General features: G+C 42.6%; 2 protein-coding genes across 2 annotated transcripts in view; one reads left to right on the top strand and one right to left on the bottom strand.

Moving 5' to 3' along the window:
• LOC138664787 (potassium voltage-gated channel subfamily S member 1-like) overlaps nucleotides 1–15,510 on the top strand; it is a 51,727-nt gene extending 36,217 nt beyond the window's left edge. The window contains exon 3 of the mRNA XM_069751759.1: nucleotides 14,694–15,510. Coding sequence (XP_069607860.1) covers nucleotides 14,694–15,083 — 390 coding nt within the window. The 3' untranslated portion in view covers nucleotides 15,084–15,510. The remainder of the gene's footprint in view (nucleotides 1–14,693) is intronic.
• Nucleotides 15,511–16,026: 516 nt separating this feature from the next.
• The window catches only part of LOC138664786 (serine/threonine-protein kinase 4-like), a 56,144-nt gene continuing 44,500 nt past the window's right edge, over nucleotides 16,027–27,670 (bottom strand). The window contains exons 9-11 of the mRNA XM_069751758.1: nucleotides 26,949–27,141; nucleotides 23,861–24,012; nucleotides 16,027–16,395 (exon numbers count right to left, since the gene is read on the bottom strand). Of these exons, the coding sequence (XP_069607859.1) occupies nucleotides 16,237–16,395; nucleotides 23,861–24,012; nucleotides 26,949–27,141 (504 nt within the window). The 3' untranslated portion in view covers nucleotides 16,027–16,236. The remainder of the gene's footprint in view (nucleotides 16,396–23,860; nucleotides 24,013–26,948; nucleotides 27,142–27,670) is intronic.

Here is a 27,670-nt window from a genome sequence, read left to right as displayed (position 1 = left end):
TATCTGCTTGACTTCCCAGAATATTATCTTCTTTAGTCTGGGGACTCAGGGCATATATGGGCAGTGTGGATATCGATCCTGGGTGCCTGAGTTTTTAGGCACATCTGTACAGTGGGGGTATATTTGGGTCATGGTGGCTATTTCCAATAGGTACACCTTGTAGGTGGACTCACCTGGAACATATAGGGTCATGTGTATCTATATGATATTGTTGACATATTAGGGGATTTTTACTTCCTTTGTGGTATGGTGTATGCACTGATTTGGATATCATGTTTAAAATGTTTTTAATATGTTTTTTGAGGTGTTAATAAAGGTGTTTTGATACATTGACATATTGTTATCATTGGTGGTAGTGCATACCATCTGAGTCTATCTTTTCTAGTTTTGACATGTTGTTACATATAGACTAGGTATTGCACCCCTTTATGATTATGTATATATGATAATGGTGCGCCCCTTTCTTTCTTCTATTTTCATTACACTGGTTACCCATCCACTCCAGAATCCAGTATAAACTTATTACCCTCACCCACAAAGCACTCCACGGCTCAGCGCCACCCTACATCTCCTCCCTCGTCTCAGTCTACCGCCCCATCCACGCCCTCCGTTTTGCTAATGACCTGAGGTTAACATTCTCAATAATCAGAACCTCCCACTAACGTCTCAAAGACGTCTTGACTCCTGGGTGTGCCATCTCTCTCTCTCCAATTGTGGGCCATAGAAAGCCTATTAATTTTTTTGCTTGATTTGGGTTCCAAAATCTACCTGAAAAAATCACTAAATCAATCAGTGGGAGATAAATATTGGCCTCTGGGCTTGTGTGCCACTCCTGACTCCTGTGTGCGTCCTCTCTCACTCAGTGGGCCCTACAAAGCCTATTTTTTTTTTGTTTTCTAAATTCTCCCTGAAAAAATCATTTTATTTTATTTTGTTTCTAAATTCTTCCTGAAAAATTCATTTTTTTGTATTTTTTTTTTCTAAAGTCTCCCTGAAAAAAAAAAAAAAATCAAATCAGTGGGAGATTAATATTGCCCTTTCTGCTTGTGTGCCAGTCTTGACTCCTGGGTGTGCCATCTCTCTCTCTCCAATTGTGGGCCATAGAAAGCCTATTAATTTTTTTGCTTGATTTGGGTTCCAAAATCTACCTGAAAAAATCACTAAATCAGTCAGTGGGAGATAAATATTGGCCTCTGGGCTTGTGTGACACTCCTGACTCCTGTGTGCGTCCTCTCTCACTCAGTGGGCCCTACAAAGCCTATTTTTTTTTTATTTGTTTTCTAAATTCTCCCTGAAACAATCATTTTATTTTATTTTGTTTCTAAATTCTTCCTGAAAAATTCATTTTTTTGTATTTTTTTTTCTAAAGTCTCCCTGAAAAAAAAAAAAAATCAAATCAGTGGGAGATTAATATTGCCCTTTCTGCTTGTGTGCCAGTCTTGACTCCTGGGTGTGCCATCTCTCTCTCTCCAATTGTGGGCCATAGAAAGCCTATTAATTTTTTTGCTTGATTTGGGTTCCAAAATCTACCTGAAAAAATCACTAAATCAATCAGTGGGAGATAAATATTGGCCTCTGGGCTTGTGTGCCACTCCTGACTCCTGTGTGCGTCCTCTCTCACTCAGTGGGCCCTACAAAGCCTATTTTTTTTTATTTGTTTTCTAAATTCTCCCTGAAACAATCATTTTATTTTATTTTGTTTCTAAATTCTTCCTGAAAAATTCATTTTTTTGTATTTTTTTTTTCTAAAGTCTCCCTGAAAAAAAAAAAAAAATCAAATCAGTGGGAGATTAATATTGCCCTTTCTGCTTGTGTGCCAGTCTTGACTCCTGGCTGTGCCATCTCTCTCTCTCCAATTGTGGGCCATAGAAAGCCTATTTATTTTTTTGCTTGATTTGGGTTCCAAAATCTACCTGAAAAAATCACTATATCAATCAGTGGGAGATAAATATTGGCCTCTGGGCTTGTGTGCCACTCCTGACTCCTGTGTGCGTCATCGCTCACTCAGTGGGCCCTAGAAAGCCTATTTTTTGTTTTATTTGTTTTCTAAATTCTCCCTGAAAAAATCATTTTATTTTATTTGGTTTCTAAATTATTCCTGAAAAAATCATTTTTTTTGTATTTTTTTTTCTAAAGTCTCCCTGAAAAAAAAAAAAAATCAAATCAGTGGGAGATTAATATTGCCCTTTCTGCTTGTGTGCCAGTCTTGACTCCTGGGTGTGCCATCTCTCTCTCTCCAATTGTGGGCCATAGAAAGCCTATTAATTTTTTTGCTTGATTTGGGTTCCAAAATCTACCTGAAAAAATCACTAAATCAATCAGTGGGAGATAAATATTGGCCTCTGGGCTTGTGTGCCACTCCTGACTCCTGTGTGCGTCCTCTCTCACTCAGTGGGCCCTACAAAGCCTATTTTTTTTTTTATTTGTTTTCTAAATTCTCCCTGAAACAATCATTTTATTTTATTTTGTTTCTAAATTCTTCCTGAAAAATTCATTTTTTTGTATTTTTTTTTTCTAAAGTCTCCCTGAAAAAAAAAAAAAAATCAAATCAGTGGGAGATTAATATTGCCCTTTCTGCTTGTGTGCCAGTCTTGACTCCTGGGTGTGCCATCTCTCTCTCTCTCTCCAATTGTGGGCCATAGAAAGCCTATTTATTTTTTTGCTTGATTTGGGTTCCAAAATCTACCTGAAAAAATCACTAAATCAATCAGTGGGAGATAAATATTGGCCTCTGGGCTTGTGTGCCACTCCTGACTCCTGTGTGCGTCCTCTCTCACTCAGTGGGCCCTACAAAGCCTATTTTTTTTTTATTTGTTTTCTAAATTCTCCCTAAAACAATCATTTTATTTTATTTTGTTTCTAAATTCTTCCTGAAAAATTCATTTTTTTGTATTTTTTTTTTTCTAAAGTCTCCCTGAAAAAAAAAAAAAAATCAAATCAGTGGGAGATTAATATTGCCCTTTCTGCTTGTGTGCCAGTCTTGACTCCTGGGTGTGCCATCTCTCTCTCTCTCTCCAATTGTGGGCCATAGAAAGCCTATTTATTTTTTTGCTTGATTTGGGTTCCAAAATCTACCTGAATAAATCACTAAATCAATCAGTGGGAGATAAATATTGGCCTCTGGGCTTGTGTGCCACTCCTGACTCCTGTGTGCGTCCTCTCTCACTCAGTGGGCCATAGAAAGCCTATTTTTTTTTTATTTGTTTTCTAAATTCTCCCTGAAACAATCATTTCATTTTATTTTGTTTCTAAATTCTTCCTGAAAAAATCATTTTTTTTTATTTTTATTTTTTTTCTAAAGTCTCCCTTTTAAAAAAATACAAACAAATCAGTGGGAGATTAATATTTACATTTGCGCTTCAGTGACAGTCCTGCGTGTGTGGCATCTCTCTCATTTGTTGCCACCAACAACAGAGTGTGTAACATTGTGCCTGATTTTCGTTGTGGTCTCACCCACCTGTAAAGGGGTAGCTAAATCATACTGAAGTTATAGCTCACCGTGTAAGTTGTGTGACAGCAACAAATACCGCTAGTTTGGTAACGTTTTTAAAACAATGAGGAAGTCTGGTGGAAGAGGTCGTGGCCGGGGGCGTTCATTGTCAGCTGGTAATGAGGGTAGTGGTAGTGGTGGAGCATCAGGTGGTCGTGGGAAAAAAAATATTGCACCTAAGTCTGGAGCTGTGGAGCCAGGTTCGTCGTCTGGCTACACAAGGCCTCGAACGCTCCCTTTTCTGGGAGTAGGAAAACCGCTTTTAAAGCCGGAGCAGCAAGAGCAAGTTTTGGCTTATCTTGCTGACTCAGCCTCTAGCTCTTTTGCCTCCTCTCGTGAAACTGGTAAAAGTAAAAGCAGCGCGTCGTTAGTGGATGTTCACGGTCAGGGACAAGTCGCTTCCTTGTCCTCTTCAGCAAAAACAACAACAGAGAAGAATGCAGCAGGTGACACAACAGGTTACTCCATGGAGCTCTTTACACATACCGTCCCTAGCTTAGAAAGTGAAGCAGTTAACAGTCCATGCCCATTACAAAGTTGAATCTGACATGGAGTGCACTGATGCACAGCCACAGCCAGACTACTATGCTGGTCCTTTGACTCAGACCACAACATTGCCCTCGCAGGGTGCTGATCAAGAATCAGACCCTGATGAGACTATGTTGCCCCATCACGAACGCTATACCACCGACCGACACGGTGACACAGACGAAGTTGCACACGAGCTACAAGAAGAGGTAATAGATGACCCAGTTCTTGACCCCGATTGGCAGCCATTGGGGGAACAGGGTGCAGGCGGCAGCAGTACTGAAGCGGAGGAGGAGGGGCCGCAGCAGGCATCAACATCGCAACAGGTTCCATCTGCCGGGCCCGTATCTTGCCCAAAACGCGTGGCAAAGTCAAAACCTGTTGGAGGACAGCGTGGCCATCCGGTTAAAGCTCAGTCTGCAATGCCTGAAAAGGTATCCGATGCTAGAAAGAGTGCAGTCTGGCATTTTTTTAAACAACATCCAATTGATCAGCGCAAAGTCATCTGTCAAAAATGTTCAACTACCTTAAGCAGAGGGCAGAATCTGAAAAGTCTCAATACAAGTTGCATGCATAGACATTTAACCACCATGCATTTGCAAGCTTGGACTAACTACCAAACGTCCCTTAAGGTTGTAGCACCCTCGGCCAATGAAGCTAGTCATCAACGCAACATCCCTTCCGGCAGTGTAGGGCCACCATTTTCTGTACCACCTGCAGTATCTGTGCAGGTTTCTTTGCCAGGCCAAAGCAGTCAGGGTCAGGGAATCACCAGTTTCGTAGTAGGAAACACTGCATCTAGGGCACCGGCGGCAACAATACCATCTCCCACCGTCTCTCAGTCTGCCATGTCCACCGGCACCCCCGCTAGTTCCACGATCTCCAGCTCTCCAGTCCAGCTCACCCTACATGAGACTATGGTTAGAAAAAGGAAGTACTTAGCCTCGCATCCGCGTACACAGGGTTTGAACGCCCACATAGCTAGACTAATCTCGTTAGAGATGATGCCCTACCGGTTAGTTGAAAGCAAAGCTTTCAAAGCCCTGATGGACTACGCTGTACCACGCTACGAGCTACCCAGTCGACACTTTTTTTCCAGAAAAGCCATCCCAGCCCTCCACCAGCATGTTAAAGAGCGCATCGTCCATGCACTCAGGCAATCTGTGAGCACAAAGGTGCACCTGACAACAGATGCATGGACCAGTAGGCATGGCCAGGGACGTTACATGTCCATCACGGCACACTGGGTAAATGTGGTGGATGCAGGGTCCACAGGGGACAGCAAGTTTGGGACAGTTCTGCCTAGCCCACGGTCTAGGAAACAGTTGGCTGTAGCCGTTCGCACCCCCTCCTCCTCCTCCTCGTCCTCCTGCAGAAGCGAGACCTCGTCCACAGACCGCAGTCGCACAACCACTCCATCCGCAGCTGCCACTGTTGCACACCAGGTCTCCCATTATGGGGCAGCTACTGGCAAACGTCAGCAGGCTGTATTGGCTATGAAGTGTTTGGGCGACAACAGACACACCGCTGAAGTTCTGTCCGAGTTCTTGCAGAAAGAAACGCAGTCGTGGCTGGGCACTGTAGATCTTGAGGCAGGCAAGGTAGTGAGTGATAACGGAAGGAATTTCATGGCTGCCATCTCCCTTTCCCAACTGAAACACATTCCTTGCCTGGCTCACACCTTAAACCTGGTGGTGCAGTGCTTCCTGAAAAGTTATCCGGGGTTATCCGACCTGCTCCCCAAAGTGTGTGGACTTTGCTCACATATCCGCCGTTCGCCCGTACACTCCAGCCGTATGCAGACCTATCAGCGTTCTTTGAACCTTCCCCAGCATCACCTAATCATAGACGTTGCAACAAGGTGGAACTCAACACTGCACATGCTTCAGAGACTGTGTGAACAGAGGCGGGCTGTTATGTTCTTGTGGGAGGATACACATACACGGGCAGGCAGTAGGATGGCAGACATGGAGTTGTCAGGTGTGCAGTGGTCGAAGATTCAAGACATGTGTCAAGTCCTTCAGTGTTTTGAGGAATGCACACGGCTGGTTAGTGCAGACAACGCCATAATAAGCATGAGCATCCCCCTAATGCGTCTGCTGATGCAAAGTTTGACGCACATAAAGGATCAGGCGTCTGCAGCTGAGGAAGAGGAAAGCCTTGATGACAGTCAGCCATTGTCTGGCCAGGGCAGTGTACAGGACGAGGTAGCGGGCGAACAGGAGGAGGAGGACGAGGAGGATGATGGGGATGATTATATTTTTAATGAGGAAGCTTTTCCGGGGCCAGTGGAAATTGTTGGCGCGGCAAGGCCGGGTTCTGGTTTTTGGAGGGACACAAGTGACATGGATTTGCCTGAAACTGCCCCTCAACCAAGCACAACCACAGATTTGAGAACTGGAACTTTGGGCCACATGGCGGATTATGCCTTACGTATCCTCAAAAGGGACACACGCATAACAAAAATGATGAACGATGACGATTACTGGTTGGCCTGCCTCCTTGATCCTCGCTATAAAGGCAAATTGCAAAATATAATGCCACATGAGAACTTGGAACTAATATTAGCAACCAAACAATCAACTCTTATTGACCGTTTGCTTCTGGCATTCCCTGCACACAGCGCCCGTGATCGTTCTAACACGAGCTGCAGGGGCCAGCAGACCAGAGGTGTTAGAGGGGCAGAAATCAGAAGTGGCGTTGGCCAGAGGGGTTTTCTGACCAGGTTGTGGAGTGATTTTGCTATGACCGCAGACAGGACAGGTACTGCAGCATCAATTCAAAGTGACAGGAGACAACATTTGTCCAGTATGGTTACTAACTATTTTTCATCCCTTATCGACGTTCTCCCTCAACCGTCATTCCCATTTGATTACTGGGCATCAAAATTAGACTCCTGGCCAGAATTGGCAGAATATGCATTGCAGGAGCTTGCTTGCCCGGCAGCTAGTGTCCTATCAGAAAGAGTATTCAGTGCTGCAGGTTCAATACTAGCAGAAAAAAGGACTCGTCTGGCTACCCAGAATGTAGATGATCTAACCTTCATTAAAATGAACCACAACTGGATTTCGAAATCTTTTGCCCCACCTTGCCCGGCTGACACCTAGCTTTCCTATGTAAAGGTCTTGCCTGTGGACTATTCTGAACGACTTTTCCAATCTCGTAATTTGCAGCACCTGATTGTCCAGCATGCGACATGTTAACACCTCCCTAAATGGCCAAAGTCCCCACACGGGGCCGTGGTATCGCCACTTGGCGCCAGCACCCGTGAGAGTACTGTTTGTCTGAAGAGGTGGGTGTGCCCGCTTTTGGTCGACGGCACTGCCACTAGGTCCCTCATAGTACAATAAAGTGTCTGGTGGTGGTGGTGCGCACCCAACGTCAGACACACCGTTGTAATATGAGGGGCCCTGGGCCTGTACCGCCGGCCACAAGACAGTCCCCCCCCCAGGTCAAACAGTGCTCTACCACTTGCAAAATTTTCACTCACAGCTCCACCAATGTTTAGTCTATGCGCTGACATCCTTCAATGCCTGGCACTGTCAATACCATTGTATTGACATTTTTCTTATGTTAGGCCTTCGAAGCCTGTCTGCGGTCACTCCTTCCACTAGGCCTCCACTGACCTGTCTACTGCTGCCCGTGTTCCCCTGGAAATAATTTTAAATTGCCTACAGCCAGCCCAATTTATTATGTTAGGGCTTCGAAGCCTGTCTGCGGTCCCTCCTTCCACTAGGCCTCCACTGACCTGTCTACTGCCGCCCGTGTTCCCCTGGAACCAATTTTAAATTGCCTACAGCCCAATTTTTGTTATGTTAGGCCTTCGAAGCCTGTCTGCGGCCCGTTCTTTCCACTACTACTACACTGACCTGGCTACTGCCACCCGTGTTCCCCTGGAACCAATTTTAAATTGCCTACAGCCAGCCCAATTTATTATGTTAGGGCTTCGAAGCCTGTCTGCGGTCCCTCCTTCCACTAGGCCTCCACTGACCTGTCTACTGCTGCCCATGTTCCCCTGGAACCAATTTTAAATTGCCTACAGCCAGCCCAATTTATTATGTTAGGACTTCGAAGCCTGTCTGCGGTCCCTCCTTCCACTAGGCCTCCACTGACCTGTCTACTGCCGCCCGTGTTCCCCTGGAACCAATTTTAAATTGCCTACAGCCAGCCCAATTTATTATGTTAGTGCTTCGAAGCCTGTCTGCGGTCCCTCCTTCCACTAGGCCTCCACTGACCTGTCTACTGCTGCCCGTGTTCCCCTGGAACCAATTTTAAATTGCCTACAGCCAGCCCAATTTATTATGTTAGGGCTTCGAAGCCTGTCTGCGGTCCCTCCTTATACTAGGCCTCCACTGACCTGTCTACTGCTGCCCGTGTTCCCCTGGAACCAATTTTAAATTGCCTACAGCCAGCCCAATTTATTATGTTAGGGCTTCGAAGCCTGTCTGCGGTCCCTCCTTCCACTAGGCCTCCACTGACCTGTCTACTGCCGCCCGTGTTCCCCTGGAACCAATTTTAAATTGCCTACAGCCAGCCCAATTTATTATGTTAGGGCTTCGAAGCCTGTCTGCGGTCCCTCCTTCCACTAGGCCTCCACTGACCTGTCTACTGCTGCCCGTGTTCCCCTGGAACCAATTTTAAATTGCCTACAGCCAGCCCAATTTATTATGTTAGGGCTTCGAAGCCTGTCTGCGGTCCCTCCTTCCACTAGGCCTCCACTGACCTGTCTACTGCTGTCCGTGTTCCCCTGGAACCAATTGTAAATTGCCTACATCCCAATTTTTGTTATGTTAGGCCTTCGAAGCCTGTCTGCGGCCCGTTCTTTCCACTACTACTACACTGACCAGGCCACTGCTGCCCGTGTTCCCCTGGAACCAATTTTAAATTGCCTACAGCCAGCCCAATTTATTATGTTAGGCCTTCAAAGCCTGTCTGCGGTCCCTCCTTCCACTAGGCCTCCACTGACCTGTCTACTGCTGTCCGTGTACCCCTTGAACCAACATCAGAAAATATAAAAATAAGTATTTTGCTTATAAAAAGAAAATACTGGAGAGATATCAAATGCAGACATTTTAACATTAAAAACAAACACATACAACAAAAATCTGGTACAGTACTAAAAATGGCCACCAGCTACAATAACTTTCTCCTGCAAGTAGTTAACTGAAAGTTTTTTTCAATTTAAAACACAGATATGGCATCCACCGAGTGTTGTCCTGTCGCGTCTTCTTTATATTATTGCCAAGAAGATGCAAAACAATGAAAATAATAAAATCATTATTTACCAAAAAAATAGAGTAAGTCAAAACCACATTGCAAATAAACATTCATTACAAATAAAGAAGCAGGGCGCGTCCGAGGGTGAGTATATACCTAATAAGAATATAATCACCCTCGGACGCGCCCTGCTTCTTTCCGACAGCCTTCCTTCCTAAGAATCAGCCCTTCCGTGGTGTAGAGAGAGGGTGTGTTACACTCCAAGGTGTCCCCCAGGTTGCCTTTCCTGAGCTTCGATCTTCATGCTCTCGTTTAGTAGTTGTCGGAAAGTAGGCTGCATTAGGCCTACAATTTGGGTATGGGGTGGAGAGAGATGGTGTGTTACACTCCAAGGTGTTCCCCAGGTTTCCTTGCCATTGCTTCGGTCTTCTGACTCTCGTTTAGTAGTTGTAGAAAACTACACTGCATTAGGCCTACAAAATGGGTATCAGGTGGAGAGAGATGGTGTGTTACACTCCAAGGTGTTCCCCAGGTTTCCTTGCCATTGCTTCGGTCTTCCGACTCTCGTTTAGTAGTTGTAGAAAACTACACTGCATTAGGCCTACAAAATGGGTATCGGGTGGAGAGAGATGGTGTGTTACACTCCAAGGTGTTCCCCAGGTTTCCTTGCCATTGCTTCGGTCTTCCGACTCTCGTTTAGTAGTTGTAGAAAACTACACTGCATTAGGCCTACAAAATGGGTATCGGGTGGAGAGAGATGGTGTGTTACACTCCAAGGTGTTCCCCAGGTTTCCTTGCCATTGCTTCGGTCTTCCGACTCTCGTTTAGTAGTTGTAGAAAACTACACTGCATTAGGCCTACAAAATGGGTATCGGGTGGAGAGAGATGGTGTGTTACACTCCAAGGTGTTCCCCAGGTTTCCTTGCCATTGCTTCGGTCTTCCGACTCTCGTTTAGTAGTTGTAGAAAACTACACTGCATTAGGCCTACAAAATGGGTATCGGGTGGAGAGAGATGGTGTGTTACACTCCAAGGTGTTCCCCAGGTTTCCTTGCCATTGCTTCGGTCTTCCGACTCTCGTTTAGTAGTTGTAGAAAACTACACTGCATTAGGCCTACAAAATGGGTATCGGGTGGAGAGAGATGGTGTGTTACACTCCAAGGTGTTCCCCAGGTTTCCTTGCCATTGCTTCGGTCTTCCGACTCTCGTTTAGTAGTTGTAGAAAACTACACTGCATTAGGCCTACAAAATGGGTATCGGGTGGAGAGAGATGGTGTGTTACACTCCAAGGTGTTCCCCAGGTTTCCTTGCCATTGCTTCGGTCTTCCGACTCTCGTTTAGTAGTTGTAGAAAACTACACTGCATTAGGCCTACAAAATGGGTATGGGGTGGAGAGAGATGGTGTGTTCCACTCCAAGGTGTTCTCCAGGTTGCCTTTCCTGAGCTTCTATCTTCAGGCTCTCGTTAAATTGTGGTTAAATGGAACAACTGCATTTGGCGTACTAGTTGGTTTGGGGCCTACTAACAGTGTCTGCCGCTCCTTGCTGTTCTCCTGGTTTCCTGTCCTGAAATTCCATTTTCAGGCGCTCGTTAAGTAGTTGTTAATGTTAGACTGCATTTGGCCTACTAGTTGGGTTGGGGCCTACTATCGGTGTCTGCCACTCCTTGCTGTTCTCCTCCACTGAACAAAGCTGTGCCGCCTGTTTACTACGGTTGCCAATTTTGAACTGCATTTCGACTACTTACTGATTTGGGCCTACTCTCTGTGTCAGCCTCTCATTCCAGTTGTCCTCCACTGCAATGCCCCCTGGTTATTCCTGTGTTACCAATTTTGAACTGCATTTAGCCAACTTTATTCTTTGGGCCTATATCTGTGTTTCCTCCTCATCCTGCCCATTGCCCAGCCAGTGATAGATGAGTCTGCTGGTACATTGACCCATAACACCCATTGACCCAACATTCCCCGTGCACGCTACACAACAACATTGTGACCCTGCTGAAAGTCAGGTTGCTCTTCCCGCATACCATACCACCTTACACGGGGACAAAGAGGAAGGTGCAGATGAAAGTGCAGGTTCCTTCATCAGGTGGGGGGAGGAATACTAGTTGGCGACGTCACTGGCACAGGGCCTCTCATAGTACGCAAAAGTGTTGCTGCCGGTGGGAGGCGCCCCCGCCGTGCAAACACACCGCTGTACTTTGAGGGGCCCTGTGCCAGTGCCAATGCCAAAGAGTGGGCCCCCCCTGCTTGCTCAGGTTCACAGCACTTGCAAAGTTGAAATACTTACCTCTCCCTGCTCCACTGCCGTGACGTGGTCCAGATTTCCTGGGCCCACTAATTACTTGAACCAGCCCTACCCACCACAACTTTAGCCAAATGACCCCCAATTTCAAATGCCTTCCAATTATTATAAGGTAAATTACGCTTGACAAGCTTCATTAAGAAGAATGGATGGTTTTGACATTAAAATGGGCACTCTAGGTGTTTTCCTGACCCCCACTCACTGCCGACTATGCTGCCCCATTGACTTGCATTGGGTTTCGTGTTTCGGTTGATCCCGACTTTACGTCATAATCGGCCGATTTCACTCAACCCGACTTTTGAGATAGTCGGGTTTCGCGAAACCCGGCTCGACTCTAAAAAGGTCAAGGTCGCTCAACTCTACTTCTGAGCTCTGCCATGCGCCCAAACAGTGGTTTACCCCCACATATGGGGTATCAGCGTACTCAGGACAAATGCACAACAACTTTTAGGGTCCAATTTCTTTTGTTACCCTTGGTAAAATAAAAAATTGAGGGCAAAAAGATCATTTTTGTGAGAAAATATGATTTTTTATATTTACAGCTCTACATTATAAACTTCTGTGAAGCACTTGGTGGGTCAAAGTGCTCACCACACATCAAGATAAGTTCCTTAGGGGGTCTACTTTCCAAAATGGTGTCAGTTGTGGGGGGTAGGCACATCAGAGGCTCTCCAAATGCGACATGGCATCCTATCTCTATTCCAGTCAATTTTGCATTGAAAAGTCAAACGGGGTATCAGCATACTTAGAACAAATTGTACAACATTTTTTGGGGTCCAATTTTTCCTGTTACCCTTGGTAAATTAAAACAAATTGGAGCTAAAGTAAATTTTTGGTGAAAAAAAGTTAAATGTTCATTTTTTTTTTAAACATTCCAAAATTTCCTGTGAAATACCTGAAGGGTTAATAAACTTCTTGAATGTGGTTTTGAGCACCTTGAGGGGTGTAGTTTTTAGAATGGTGTCACACTTGGGTATTTTCTATCATATAGACCCCTCAAAGTGACGTCAAATGTGATGTAGTCCCTAAAAAAAATGAGAAATTGCTGGTCAACTTTGAACCCTTATAACTCACTAACAAAAGTGTGGGAAACGTTACTTATTAAGTATTTTGTGTGACATAACTCTGTAATGTAAGAGCATAAAAATTCATAGTTGGAAAATTGCTAAATTTTCAAAATTTTCTCCAAATTTCCGTTTTTTTTCACAAATAAACGCAGGTAATATCACAGAAATTTTACCACTAACATGAAGTACAATATGTCACGAGAAAACAATGTCAGAATCACTGGGATCCGTTGAAGTGTTCCAGAATTATAACCTCATAAAGGGACAGTGGTCAGAATTGTAAAAATTCGCCCGGTCATTAACGTTCAACCCACCATTGGGGGTAAAGGGGTTAAGTAGATTGGCGGTCATTTATTAGCCTGGTTACACCGGCTGATTGCACTTTCATATGCACAGAACAATTGTTAATATGATTGTTCTGTGTGCATAGAATATCACTGTTCTCGGCAGCATGTCTCCTGTTTAACCTAGACGTTGTGCTACCGAGAATGAGGATTTTAAAGCAACTTTAAAAATCATTTCATCTGATGAACAAGAGTTTTGCTTGTTCACTGGGTGATTGCCGGCCTGTTGATGAACTTCATAAACGATAAATTACCCCAAGGCGTTTTTACTGTTTGTAAGCTAAGCTCTAGTTTCTTAAATAAATGAAATCTAAGTAACCCCAAGAATGTGATCATGAACAGTACTGTACCTTTTATAAACATGAAATCACGACTGTGCCGGTAATTCCTAAATGCATGATGTGTACCCCATACATGTACCACAGGTTGAGGCCTTTGGCTCCATATTTACTTACAGTGGTTGCCCGCTTTATTTTAACAAATATGTTGGAGATGTGATTTTGTGGCAGTTAACATAAGTATTTTGCAAAGGTGGAGAACCTGCAATATTTATGTATTAGTAAATTCCAGAAAATCATATCCCCAACACATTTGATAAAATAAAGAAAATTTGTTTAACCCCTTAATTGTAGGCCTCACCAAAATGTGCACATCCACCTGGAGCCTCATAAAATAATGGATTACCTTTTCTTCCTGGGGTTCATGCCACAAGACCCATTAAGAGTAGAGAGGGGCATTTTCACCAAGTTTCCCGCTATTCCTTTCTCATTTCTTGTTGAGGTTTTATGTCCTGAAACTTTCTTGCTCTAAGGGAACCGACAAATAACGTATCTCTTTCAATATAGATAAATTCCAAAACACCTTTAATTAGCAAGTCACAGTTTTTATTAGTGATTTAATCACTGTGTCGTGTTACGCTTACAAAAATCGAGAGATATTTAAAGGGGCTTAAAAAAACCCTTTAACATTCTTGGACAGATTTTCCCAGGCACAAGTGTTAGTGAATTCCCTTTTTTTTTTTAAATACCGTATTCCCAGAGAACTTCTTTTAATGTAGCAGACAGTGAATAAGGAAAGTACGCCCCACCAGAATGGAGACCCTTTCTCTGTATGCTTCATGGAAGTGAAAGGGGCTGCCATTATATGATTGACCTTTGGAACAACATTTATGCGGCTGGTGAACTTTACAGTATAAGAGCGCGCTCACACTGGCATATATTCTCTCACATGAGAGAATCGGACTAAGTAGGTAAATGGCAGTCGACTCAAACTGTAGGCGTTAGACCCAAGTGTCATCTTACTGTGATCAGATTCTCTTGCACGAGAGAAATCACAGCCCAGGCGCGGAGAAGATTGAGAACTTCATTTCTCCATCCTGTGTCCATGGATGTCGGACTGCACTATGATGACATCCAATTGGCAGTGTGAGCGTACCCTAAAAGGTGGACGTTATTGCAGACTGAATCCTGTGTTCAAGAGATAATTATTTTTCCAAGAGAAAACATAAATGTGCGAGCATGTGCAAAATGCAAAAAAAAGTCCAGGCCATGTCTAGTATAACCTTTGAAAGACACTCAGGTTCTAGTGGATCATGAATTAATCAGGTCTCTTGTGGAAATGCCCCAAAGGTCCGGGTAGATTGTAAGTCTTTCATGTTGACAAGGTAAAATGTGGAGTAAGGAGATTGTTCCTTGTATTTGGTGATCCTCTGTCTATATTCTACATTTGTTTTGTTCTTCTTTTAGCATAGCTACAGAGAAGTGGGCATCCTACTCCTTTATCTGGCTGTTGGCGTCTCCGTCTTTTCAGGAATGGCATACACAGCTGAGAAGGATGAAGACACGGGGTTTGACACAATCCCTTCTTGTTGGTGGTGGGGAACTGTTAGCATGACCACAGTAGGCTATGGAGATGTGGTGCCTGCCACCGTAGCTGGAAAACTAGCGGCATCTGGCTGTATCTTGGGTGGTATACTAGTTGTGGCATTACCAATAACCATCATATTCAACAAGTTTTCACACTTCTACCGAAGACAGAAAGCTCTGGAGAATGCAGTGAGGAACAGCGACAGGAGGCCCATCACAGAATCCAGCGCGGATGGTGAAAGAGAATCAGAGAACTTTACGGAACTGTAATGGGTAACCACCGAGGGGCATTCCTTAGGGAGCACCATCTGTCCAAAACCTTCATCAGTGCCATGGAGTGCAAGGAGATAAACAGTTCATCAGTACTTCTGCACTGTGTTTCATTGCAATCTATGGCTCTGTTGGAGGTTCGGTCCGAGTCACATTTTTTGGATAATCAGATGAAACCCCCGTCAAAGGCCAAAACACAATGTCAGATGCCCATAAGAGTCGTGTACGTTTATTATTTTGTGGCTATGCATGTACATACATATGTGATAAATAATGATGTTTACCCTGCAAGTGCCTCCACACAGGCATAAGTACACACTAAAATCTATGATACTAACACAATGTAATACAAATTGTTTCCTTTGAATATGGATGTGTTATTTCTTCATTTCCAGACAGAAAAAATAAACATGTGAACTCCCTGAAATCTGACATATGTATTTTTTTCTTTTCTTTTTAAAGCTGCTATGTAGTAGGGTCTGGTGCTAGTCAGGGCGTAATCCTTCATTCCCCGTGCCACAGCATTCAGTAGTGAATGCTGTGTGTGCATACTGTGACAGGAGAAATTAAAGGGCAGGCATTTTTCCGACTGCTGACCCGAGCACTTTGGTCAGCGGCCGTAACAATGCGGTCCCTGTCCCGAGCAGTGCAGTCCTAGGGAATCTACCTGGGGACCGGAGAAACGGACGACGCGGGCAGTAAATGTTTTCAGAAATCACCTAGATGCCTTGGATATATCTGCATATTTAACCTTGCCCTAATTGGTGACTTGTGGCATAGATCCTGTATTAGGGTAGGTTCACATGGGTCAGAAGTGCTGAGGACTGTCTGGTTGTATAGAGCTATGTGGCTTGCAACAAACCATTCAACTTTGTCATTCAGTCAAGATATGGACAAAAATGTTCCCATTCACCAACAGTAAACTAATTAATACACAAAGCGTATTAGAAAGCTGTAGAAGCTTTATTTACAAGGAACGCCCCCTTTAAAATTTACTAAACGTCACACATTACCAGCATTTATATATATGTACAATCTTATGCATTTAAGAAGTCACAGCAATATATAAAAATATCTCACTAGAAAAATATTACAAAAAAAGTTCAGTTTGATAAAAAATAAATCAGAAATCCAGACATGGCGTGAAGGATTTTTAGAGATTTTGCTGCCTTCGTTTCTTTGAGTCTATGGCATCTAGAATTGGTTGTCGTTTGGCCTGATACTTCTGATGAATTTCTTCGATTTCGCTCTCCATCAATGGATCGAGTGAATTCAGTCTCATCTGCAGTTCGGCCACACTCCAGTCTTTTAACTTAGAAGAGAACAGGACAGAAACAATTACCTTAAGTAAAAATAAACGCACATATATTCTTGATAGTACATGTAATGTATTGGAACTATATAATCAATCTTTGTATGTTTTCTTCCCCTGCTTTAAAATCTGTAATAATCCGTATATCCTCAGTATAGGCCATATAAAGTGCCTTGAAAAAGTATTCATACCCAGTGAACGCTTCCACATTTCTTTCATGTACACCCACAAACTGAAATTTATTTTATGCGATTTGCCAACACAAAGTAGATATTGTTTGCGAAGTGTAAAACAAATGATACCTGGTTTTCTAATTATTTAAAAAGTATAAATCTGAAAATTACGACGTGCATTTGTATTCCACCCCCCCCCCCCCCCCCGAGTCAATACTTTGTAGGACCACCTTTCGCAATTACTGTTGCAAGTTGTGAAGATACAGGGGTGGGGGAGAGTTGGCGCGCGCCCAGGTCCGCTAGCTGGAACCACATGAACCAGGGATTGTCCTGCCAAATGCCAGCTCTCCCTTTAACGTGAGCATAACGCTACTCAGACAACACAGCTTGAGGAAAAAACAGTGTGGCAATGCTTTATTGAACCACAAAACAGGCAGATAACATGTAGGACAGTCCCAGCAAAATACCCCAAGATGGTGCACATTACAGAGTGTCACCCTTCCGCTGAATTGCCGGGATAATAGCAGCTGTTACTTCAGAGCTCCCAGGGTCACCTACCCCACCTGTGGCACACACACACACACACACACACACAGAGGAGGTAATGACAAGCGTAGGAAGAGGACAGCCCATTGAGGTACAAGGCCAGTTAACCGAAGGGACCCAATCCTGGCTTTCTCCAAACATATCCATGGTTCAATGATGGCCAATAGAGCAGATCTGTATTCTTCCAATCGGGGCCGAAAACCCCCTGGCTGCTTCCTGTAAAATGATAGATTCATGTCCCAAGTGATGGAGCCATGATGAATTGGCAGCAGTCTTGTAGGATCCCCTGGATGTTTGGATGCCTTAGCAGAATCTCTGGCTGTCTCTCACTGTCTGTTTCAGTCAGTCAGAGAGGCATATCACCTCTTTTTATATTTAATAAGTGTCCTTCAATCCATTATCAAACATAAGGGGAAGAATGGTGATGACCAAGTCGCATTGTATGTAATATATTTGCATAGATTCTCCTCCTTTGTTTTAAAAATCAATAAACTACCTGGCCTAGAGAATGATTAATTAGCCTATCATTAAACATGGGTAGTCATCAAGGATAAGAGCACACACTGTTATATCATATATTAACTTACAAGTCAATATTACAGGCTTACACAAACAAAAGTCTGTTTTCTTGACTATCCAGAAAGAAATGCTTCAATTCAAAAGCCAACAACATAAATTACTTATTCTTGGCTTGCTAAAAAATAGTTATCTTGTTAATTATGATACAATGCTGTGTCTCCAAACAAGTATTTTGGGGTATACCTCTACCAGCTTTAAACATCCAGAGGCAGAAATATTTGCACATTCTGCTTTGCCAACCAGCTCTAGCTTAGTGAGATTGGATGGAGAGCAATTTTCAAGTCTTGCCACAGATTCTAAATTGGATTTAGGTCTGGACTTTGATTAGGTCATTCACACACATGAATATGCTTTGATCTAAACCATTCCATTGTAGCCCTGGCAGTAGGTTTAGGGTCGTTGTCCTGCTGGAAGGTGAACTTACACCCCACTCTCAATTCCTTTGCGGCAGCTAACAGGTTTTCCTCCAGGATTGCCCTGTATTTTGCTCCATACATCTTCCGATCAACTCTGACCAGATTTCCTGTCCCTGTTGAAGAAAAGCACCGTCACAGCATAATGCTTTCACCACAGTGGTGGGGATGGTGTTTTCAGGGTGATGTGCAATGTTAGTTTTCCGTCACACATAGCATTTTGCAATTAGCCCAAAAATTTCTACTTTAGTCTCATCTGACCAGAGAACCTTCTTCCACATGCTAGCTGTGTCCCCTGCTTGGCTTTTTGCAAACTGAAAATGGGTCTTCTTTTGGCCAGTTTTCAAAAATGGCTTTCTTTTCGACATTCTTCCATAAAGACCGGATTTGTGAACTACAGTTAGGTCCATATATATTTGGACAGAGACAACATTTTTCTAATTTTGGTTATAAACATTACCACAATGAATTTTAAACAAAACAATTAAGATGCAGTTGAAGTTCAGACTTTTAGCTTTCATTTGAGGGTATCCACATTAAAATTGGATGAAGGGTTTAGGAGTTTCAGCTCCTTAACATGTGCCACCCTGTTTTTAAAGGGACCAAAAGTAATTGGACAGATTCAATCATTTTAAATAAAACATTTTTAGTACTTGGATGAAAACCCTTTGTTGGCAATGACTGCCTGAAGTCTTGAACTCATGGACATCACCAGACGCTGTGTTTCCTCCTTTTTGATGCTCTGCCAGGCCTTCACTGCGGTGGTTTTCAGTTGCTGTTTGTTTGTGGGCCTTTCTGTCTGAAGTTTAGTCTTTAACAAGTGAAATGCATGCTTTTTTTGGCGTTGAGATCAGGTGACTGACTTGGCCATTCAAGAATATTCCACTTCTTTGCTTTAATAAACTCCTGGGTTGCTTTGGTTTTATGTTTTGGGTCATTGTCCATCTGTAGTATGAAACGACGACCAATCAGTTTTGCTGCATTTGGCTGGATCTGAGCACACAGTATGGCTCTGAATACCTCAGAATTCATTCGGCTGCTTCTGTCCTGTGTCACATCATCAATAAACACTAGTGACCCAGTGCCACTGGCAGCCATGCATGACCAAGCCATCACACTTCCTCCTCCATGTTTTACAGATGATGTGGAATGCTTTGGATCATGAGCTGTACCACGCCTTCGCCATACTTTTCTCTTTCCATCATTCTAGTAGAGGCTGATCTTGGTTTCATCTGTCCAATGAATGTTCTTCCAGAACTGTGCTGGCTTTTTTAGATGTTTTTTAGCGAAGTCCAGTCTAGCCTTTTTATTCTTGATGCTTATGAGTGGCTTGCACCGTGCAGTGAACCCTCTGTATTTACTTTCATGCAGTCTTCTCTTTATGGTAGATTTGGATATTGATACGCTGACCTCCTGGAGAGTGTTGTTCACTTGGTTGGCTGATGTGAAGGGGTTTCTCTTCACCATGGAGATTATTCTGCGATCATCGACCACTGTTGTCTTCCGTGGGTGCCCAAGTCTTTTTGCATTGATGAGTTCACCAGTACTTTCTTTCTTTCTCAGGATGTACCAAACTGTAGATTTTGCCACTCCTAATATTGTAGCAATTTCTCGGTTGGATTTTTTCTGTTTGCGCAGCTTAAGGATGGCTTGTTTCACCTGCATGGAGAGCTCCTTTGACCGCATGTTTACTTCACAGCAAAACCTTCCAAATACAAGCACCACACCTCAAATCAACTCCAGACCTTTTATCTGCTTAATTGAGAATGACATAACAAAGGGATTGCCCACACCTGTCTGTGAAACTGGCTTGAAGTCAATTGTCTAATTACTTTTGGTCCCTTTAAAAACAGGGTGGCACATGTTAAGGAGCTGAAACTCCTAAACCCTTCATCCAATTTTAATGTGGATACCCTCAATTGAAAGCTGAAAGTCTGAACTTCAACTGCATCTGAATTGTTTTGTCTAGAATTCATTGTGGTAATGTCTATAACCAAAATTAGAAAAATGTTGTCTCTGTCCAAATATATATGGATCTAACTGTATATGACTAATTAGTTGTCCTGTGGACAGATTCTACCACCTGAGCTGTGGATCTCTGCAGCTCCTCCAGAGTGACCATGGACCTCTTGGTTGCTTCTCTAATTAGTGCTCTCCTTCTTTGGGATGTTGGTTTAGGTGGACAGCCATGTCTTGGTAGGATTGCAGTTGTGCCACACTCCTTCCATTTTTGGATCATGGAGTGAACAGTCCTCTGTGAAATGTTCAGAGCTTGGGCTATTTTTTTTTTTTTTAATAACCTAACCCTGCTTTTCTCTACAACTTTATCCCTGACCTGTCTAGTGTGTTCTTTGGTTTTCTCGATGCGGTTTGCTCCCTAATGCTCTCAAAGAAACCTTTGAGGCCTTCACAGAACAGCTGTGGTTATAAGGAGAATAAATTACACACTGGTGCACTCCATTTATTTATGTGGCTTATGAAGGCACTCAGGATTTTATTTAGGGAGGATCAGACTACAGGGGGACTGAACACAAATGCATGTCACAATTTTCAGATTTATATTTTTTAAATAATGATTAAAAAAACAACATGTATACTGTATATCTTTTACACTTCACAAATACTTGCTACTTAATATTGGTATATCACATATTATCCAATAAAATCCATTTAAGTTTGTGGGTGTAATGTGAAAAAAATGAGGAAAAGTTCATGGGGTATGAATACTTTTTCAAGTGTTCTACCCATGATCTGCATATTGAATAGGCAGGAGAACACTGCCCACTCAATCTGCTTCTTGGGAGTTCATCCAGGCATATCGCTACATCCTTACATTTGGCTGTGTCTGGTACTTCAGCGCAGCCCCATTCACTTCAATAGGCAAAGCTGTAATAGTAGGCACAGCTACCAGAAGGTTAAAAACCATAAAAAGATTTATATAATCATAGAAAAAATAAATCTTACCTTTATCGCCAAAAAGGGCTATTTATAGGCTGGGGCTACACAGCTACTTTGGCTACTAATAAAGTGCCACGGCCAAAACCCACAATGTGCCCCTCCTACATCACAGCGCAATTCAAGTGAGCGGAGTCACACTGCGACCACTAGTGTATCATGACCTCAACCATCAAGTCGCTAAGTGTTAGACCCGGTGAGATGTTTAGTGACTTGCTTGTCACATTACCCCAAAGGTAGCGATGCAACCTTATTCACGGGCATTAAGTAGCAATGTAGCGGCGGCAAATGGCAATCTGTGGCTATGTGACCTCGTTGGCAGCCAAAGTCACTGTGTAGCCCCAGGTTTATCCATGAGCTTTGTGCAGTATAACGCTGCAGTCCCACTTGACTAAAAGTTAGCTGCAACACCCGACACCGCCAATGGACTGGAGGGGCACGGTTTATGGAAAACAGTAGACCCTTTCTCCAAAGCTTGGAAAACACTTTTAAAAGAAAATTACATCTATACCCTCTCCTTTATACATTTGCTTGACAGTTTAATTAATCAATTATTCCCTTTTATCAGTCATTTCAGGCTGGGAAGAGACTGACTACCAGATTCTTCAAAAGGATTAATGTCAGGAATACGTCTGCCCCTTTGATCATGTGTATGATTTGTTTAGTAAAGTAACATCTAGATCTGTAATATCTGTATGCATACTGGTGTATGATAGCGCAGTGTTTCCTTTTATAAGCTTTGTTATAGCGGCCTTGTTTTTGGCAATGGTGCCCTTTAAATGAGGACCTGGCAGTTCCTGATATCCATCTTTTTCTGTAACTCTAGCCTGACCTTGGTAAAAATCCATATGTGCATTATGTTTAAAATAAACCTGATTGATTTAAAGGAGAGAGAAAAAAAAATCACAATTGTGGCAGATTTTACTGAAGTGCAGAATGAAGTCTCTAAACGGTATTGATCCTGAGAGTTCAACCTGCCATATCGTATTACTGCATGAGCGCCTCTGCTCGGGCTAATAATGTTCCGGATGTGTCAGGTGTCTAGATAAGGAAATTATTATATTCTCATATGTCTATGAAATGGCCGTTTCCAGGAATCCCGGAACTTCAGGGGCATTCAATACTTCACGTATCGGGGGGGGGAGGGGGGGGGTAAAGCGTTACAAATATGGCTTAATTTCTGAATGCACAATTCCGCCTAAATTAAAGTGGTTGTATGAGATACGCAAAAGGTCTGACTTTTGAGGGAAATAGCGCCACACTGGTCCATGGATTGTCCATGGATTGCAGCTCATTATCTGAGAGCCTATAGACAAAAGATGTCTACAAAGGTCATGGAAGGCAATGGAAATCCCCTCTAACCTGGAGTATAGAGATGCAAACAAGTGGTTCTTGATCTGGTGGACCTTCCACATCTTTGTATTACATGGCAATTATCTGAACACCTGGCATATCCGGCAATTGTCATTGGTCACAACTTTCCCCAGCAAGGGGAACCTATCAGAATTGAAATACTAAATGTTAAAGTGGACCCATCACTAGGTCAAAAGTGGCCAGTGTTACTCTTCTTTTATGCCTGCTGCTCCACTGAGTATTTAGGGTTTTTGTTTTTTTAAATCGACCATATGATTCCAGAGACACGGGACTTTTTATTTAGTGTGCCCTATACACTATTTTTAGCTTTTTTTCTAAGGCGGAAGTGCTTACAGGGGAATAAAGCAAACCAGTCTAAAGACACGCCGCCATATAATCCTGTGGGCCACAGTTGGTAAAGACCATAAAAATTAGCACTAGATAAAAAGGCCCATATTGTTGGAATCATATAGTGAATATAGAAAATAAAACATGGAATAATCTGGTAAGCAGCAGGAATACAAACTTACAAACTGGTCACTTTTGACCTTGTGACAGGTCCTCTTCTCAATCTAACAGCATCATGTCAAAGAGCAGGAGGAGCTCGGAAGATTGGTATATAGTTTTGTGGGACAATATTCAGGAGAACCTGCAAATTATTGATGGAAATCCCTGTTTTTAAAGGGGTTGTTTGGGCACAACATATTTATAACCCATCTATTGAATGCATCATGAATATCAAATCAGCGGGGGTCCAATACTCAGCACCTTCACTGATCAGCTGTTATATGCTTCGTCCATAGATGGAAGTTATCTCATGTGGTGAATTGTGCTGCTCCCGGCAGCAGCCACTATACAATGAATAGAAGCTTGCAGCTTAATTCAAAGTATTTATATCTGGCCACCACTGGCGGAAATAGCCGATTGGGTCTGACACCTGGAACCCCACCAAACGATCTGATATTAATGATCTATCCTAGTGAGATGTTGGGTTAATAGGGGGTCTAACGTTGGGAATACCCTACTGTCTTTATTAGAAATTTTTGAGACCTAGGGACAACTCATTGATATCTTGTGCCCAAGCAAGATCTCTAAATATCTTTTGGTGTCCACTAGCTGGCTAAAATCAATAATTGACAACCATCACTTGTCAGTCACTGATTGAGATTGCCCATTGGACTGCAAAGCTTTAAATGAGCAAACGTTTAAAAGAAAAATACAATTTACGGTACGCTCTAATAGCGTATAACACGGCCAAGTGCTATACAATGTTTTATTGGATAGTTTGCTGCCGTTTGTCGATGCTCCTGTGGTGACAAGAGTGACCATGCACTTGTTTGAAGAAGAGATGGTGGCACCTTACTCAGTCATGATACTACTTGGAAGATCAAGTCAAAGATCATCACACATATCGTCATTACGAAGGGTTATTTCAGCAGAACTTACAAAGCTGTAGTCTCCGTTCAAAGGTATCTTGAATTCAGAGGAATTTGAAGAGTTCTCTGGCGACTTTTTATGTGATGCACCCAACTGGTTCTCGTTCTTTTCGAAGTACTCTAGAAATGATGGCTTGACAAGTTGTGCAGGTTCATTACTTTCTGTAATATCAGATGGAAACTTCAATATAATATTTTTTACATGGAGGATTTAAAAATGTGATGGTGCAAGTCTCCATTCACATCTGCCCAAAGGTTTATCAAAGGTTTCTTCAAGAATAGAGCATTTTGCAGCACCAATTTGACCATTGAAAATACTAGAACAGAAATAATTGAAGGACCATTTTAAGAGTCATTGGGTCCATCAGGATTTGTTGTATTCCGTTGGAAATTAATTTTAACGGAAGCCATGATGATAATTTGAAAAGTATTAAAGAGGAACCATATTTTTAATTTTTCTTTCATAAATCAATAGTACACATGAAAATAAGAAACTTTGTATTGTATCTTGTTAGGGAAATCCGTCTTCAGTGAATTTAGGATCTCCTATTACTGAAATAGGAGATGGCAGTTAGGGCTCATAAAGTTCTACAGAGAACTGTACGGTAACTGTCACTTCAGGAGACCTTGCAGCAGAATGTCTGTGTCTGCCTCAAGCTTCTCCCCCTCCATATACCGGTAACTTTAAAAGCACCAACTGCCATCTCAGTCAAAGGAATATCTGACTTCACCAAATACACATATTACCCATGAACTGATAGTGAAAGATCAGTCCACTATTACAAAGTTGCTTATTTTCATGTACTGGTCAATCAATAAAAATTAAAATGATGATTACTCTTTAAAACGGTTGTAGCAAATTAAAACAAAAAGAGCAATACTTAAATTGTGACATCTTCCGAATGCAAAAATGCAAATCAAAATGGATCAATAGCTGTAAAACAGGAAATAAACCTTGTATGTGGGTGATCATTTCATTCTGTGGTTATCTGCACTGTATCACGTTTCACCCTACGCTGTGTAAATGTCCTGTCTTGCATACATAACCGAGCTTCCTCCACTGCTATGAGCATTTGATCATTTTTGCATCTAGCATGTCTCATACGCCTGAGGATTAGACAGATGTTTCCCTGCAAGTGGGCGAGACGCGTCTGTTTTGATATGACCTTGACTGAGCAGTGAAGGACAGGCCCCTATTGTAAGATACGGTAAAAGCTTTTCTTCCTGTGGGAGTATATTCTTTCAGACTCAAGTATTGGTGAGCCTGCTAGGAGCAAATTAAAGATTGCAGTGGGATACAATTACGTAGCACTGGCTGCACAACTCAAGAGTCTAAGCAGAAGGACAAACCTCAAAAATTCAACATCAATCAAAGCAATGTCAAAGAGTGAGCAGCCTGTTGAACTTGGCACAAACTTTTTCTATAATTCATTACCATCAACCACTTTGGTGTTTTAAGTGAAAAATGAGCCATGTCCATCACACAAAGAAGTAGGAAGATCCTCAGCGCTCTAGAGAGCTGGGGGTGCGCAATGGTAGGATGTAAACTCCCAGGTTAGGGGACAGAAAACCACTACATTTGGTGAAATTGCAGTGAAGGCAGCTTTATTGATAGGTCAGCATATGACAGTCAAGTTATTCCACATTTCAAGAAGCTGGCCAACATAAATGTTTTGGACTACCCAGAACCTGGTCAAGGCATAGTGCAATGTGATGTAGTCTTCAGGATGATGGTGGACAGAGCTGAAATCTCCCCAAGTTACGTGGTCCTCTGCACTCCATTACTCAGAGAAGTCACATCAGATATGCAAGTATTGGGGTCAAGAATTTAGGACCCTATGAGTGTGAAAAGCGATGGGGTCCCGGTCCTTGTTCCCACAAAAGAGGTGATCAGGCAACCTAGATGACCAGCTTCATGTTGGTCTGTGCCCTATGCAGTAACCGATCATCACGTTCTCTTAGCACTTACCATATAGTGCCCAAATAATCCAATCATATACTGCATATACCATTAAACAGTACTGTAAGGTGCCAAATATCACTGCCCAGGCAATACATTAGGGATTGTAGCATATTGTTGGGCAACTGCTTTACCAATAGCACCAGAGCCATCGGGGTGAGGTACACAGCCCTTCACAGGTTGCTAAACCCCAAAATCCAGACTAAAATATCATTAGGAGTCATAGGACCACAAATACAAATTTCCAAATCAGCAATACAACTCATATGAAAACTCATAGCGCTAATTTTAATGAAAAGTCTATAAGAAGAAAAGCTCTTTTAATTGTATTGTGTAACTTTATCTTCAGTAGAGGTTTTGTACTGGCAGTTGAATCACTTCATTAATGTGTGGACACTGTTGGCACAGTTTCCACGCCAGCTGCCCCATCTGTCCCTTAAGGCAAGTTGGCATATGTAAAATACACAAACATTTATTTTAAAGCTCTATTAGACCATTGGAAAATAGAACCCTTTTGTCAGCAGTACAATGGATGTGCAACCTGTACATGTTTAGGTAAGTTTGAACAATTTGCAGCGACTAACAGAATGTATTTAACAGGGAGAATTGCAAGACTCTACATCCGGGCAAGAAAAACAAAACTTAAAATCTACAGAATGGGAGGGATAGAACTAAGAAACAGCACGTGTGAAAAAGACTTCGGTATACTGATAGATCACAGACTGCACATGAGTCAACAGTGTGATGTGGCAACAAAGAAAGGCAAATGCAATTCTGGGATGTATTAAGTGAAGCATAGAGTCTAGATCACGTGAAGTAATTATCCCCTTCTACTCCTCCTTGGTCAGGCCTCATCTGGACTACTGGGTCCAGTTCTGGGCAGATTTTAAAAAAAGACATTAAATTATATGTGAATAAACAATGTTAATAAACTAGTCCAAGTCTTCATGACCAATCACACGCCAAGTAAGGTCCATAGAATTGCATCACTGGCCATTTAACAGATGACAATTCTCCCACTGACTAATATATTAGGGGTGCTTTATAGGGCGAGTGCTTCTGTGAGTAATTTTCAATAGTTTACTATACAACAGATATCAATGAAAGCAAAAAAGATTAAGCAGACTGAATATCTTACGCTTCATGGTACCGGACTCCTCCTCGTCTTCATCCTCCTCGTTTATTAACATGGTGCCAAGCTGTGCTTCTAATTGTTCATTATCCACCATTGTGCCATCAACCCTTCCACTCATAGTGTCGAACTCTTGCATTGTGTTAAATTCTAATTTTCGAGCCTGAACCATTGTGCCGGCATCAACATCATCCTCTTCCTTAAAAAGACAAACAACATACTAAGAGAAACTTTAAAACAAAACCCTATGCTAGTAGTATAGTAACTGAATTCCTCATGAGGATCACTGGTCACGCATATTTCTTAGGAGGCTCAATTTTAGGTTGACATTGGTCTGACTGTTCAAACCAAGAACCGGCACCATGTACCATGGCGGGACCAATCAGTTAAAGCATCACTCCTGCATTTTTTATTTTATTTCAGTAATGGAGTGGGTTATGCAGACCTCTGCATTCAGAGATCTAGCAAATCTGCAGCAGATAAAGCAGTAACTTTGTTAAAACTGCTGCAAGAACCCCAATAAGTAGCAGATGACTAAAATCAGGGTCTCTGCCTCTACATCATGCTGCTTTCAGATGGGGTAGCAAAAACATCATGATAGTTAAAAGTAATCTAACAGCGTAATTTGCTCTGCAGGTGTCATTTTAGGTAATGTGTTAACAACTATGTGGCTACAGTAAGTGCTCATATGACGATCAGTATCTCGCAATGTGCCTTGTATAAAACAT

Source organism: Ranitomeya imitator, chromosome 2 (genome assembly GCF_032444005.1).
Source record: "Ranitomeya imitator isolate aRanImi1 chromosome 2, aRanImi1.pri, whole genome shotgun sequence".
Taxonomy (NCBI): domain Eukaryota; kingdom Metazoa; phylum Chordata; class Amphibia; order Anura; family Dendrobatidae; genus Ranitomeya; species Ranitomeya imitator.
Note: the sequence above shows the minus strand (reverse complement) of the source record. Positions and strands in the feature narration are given on the sequence as shown.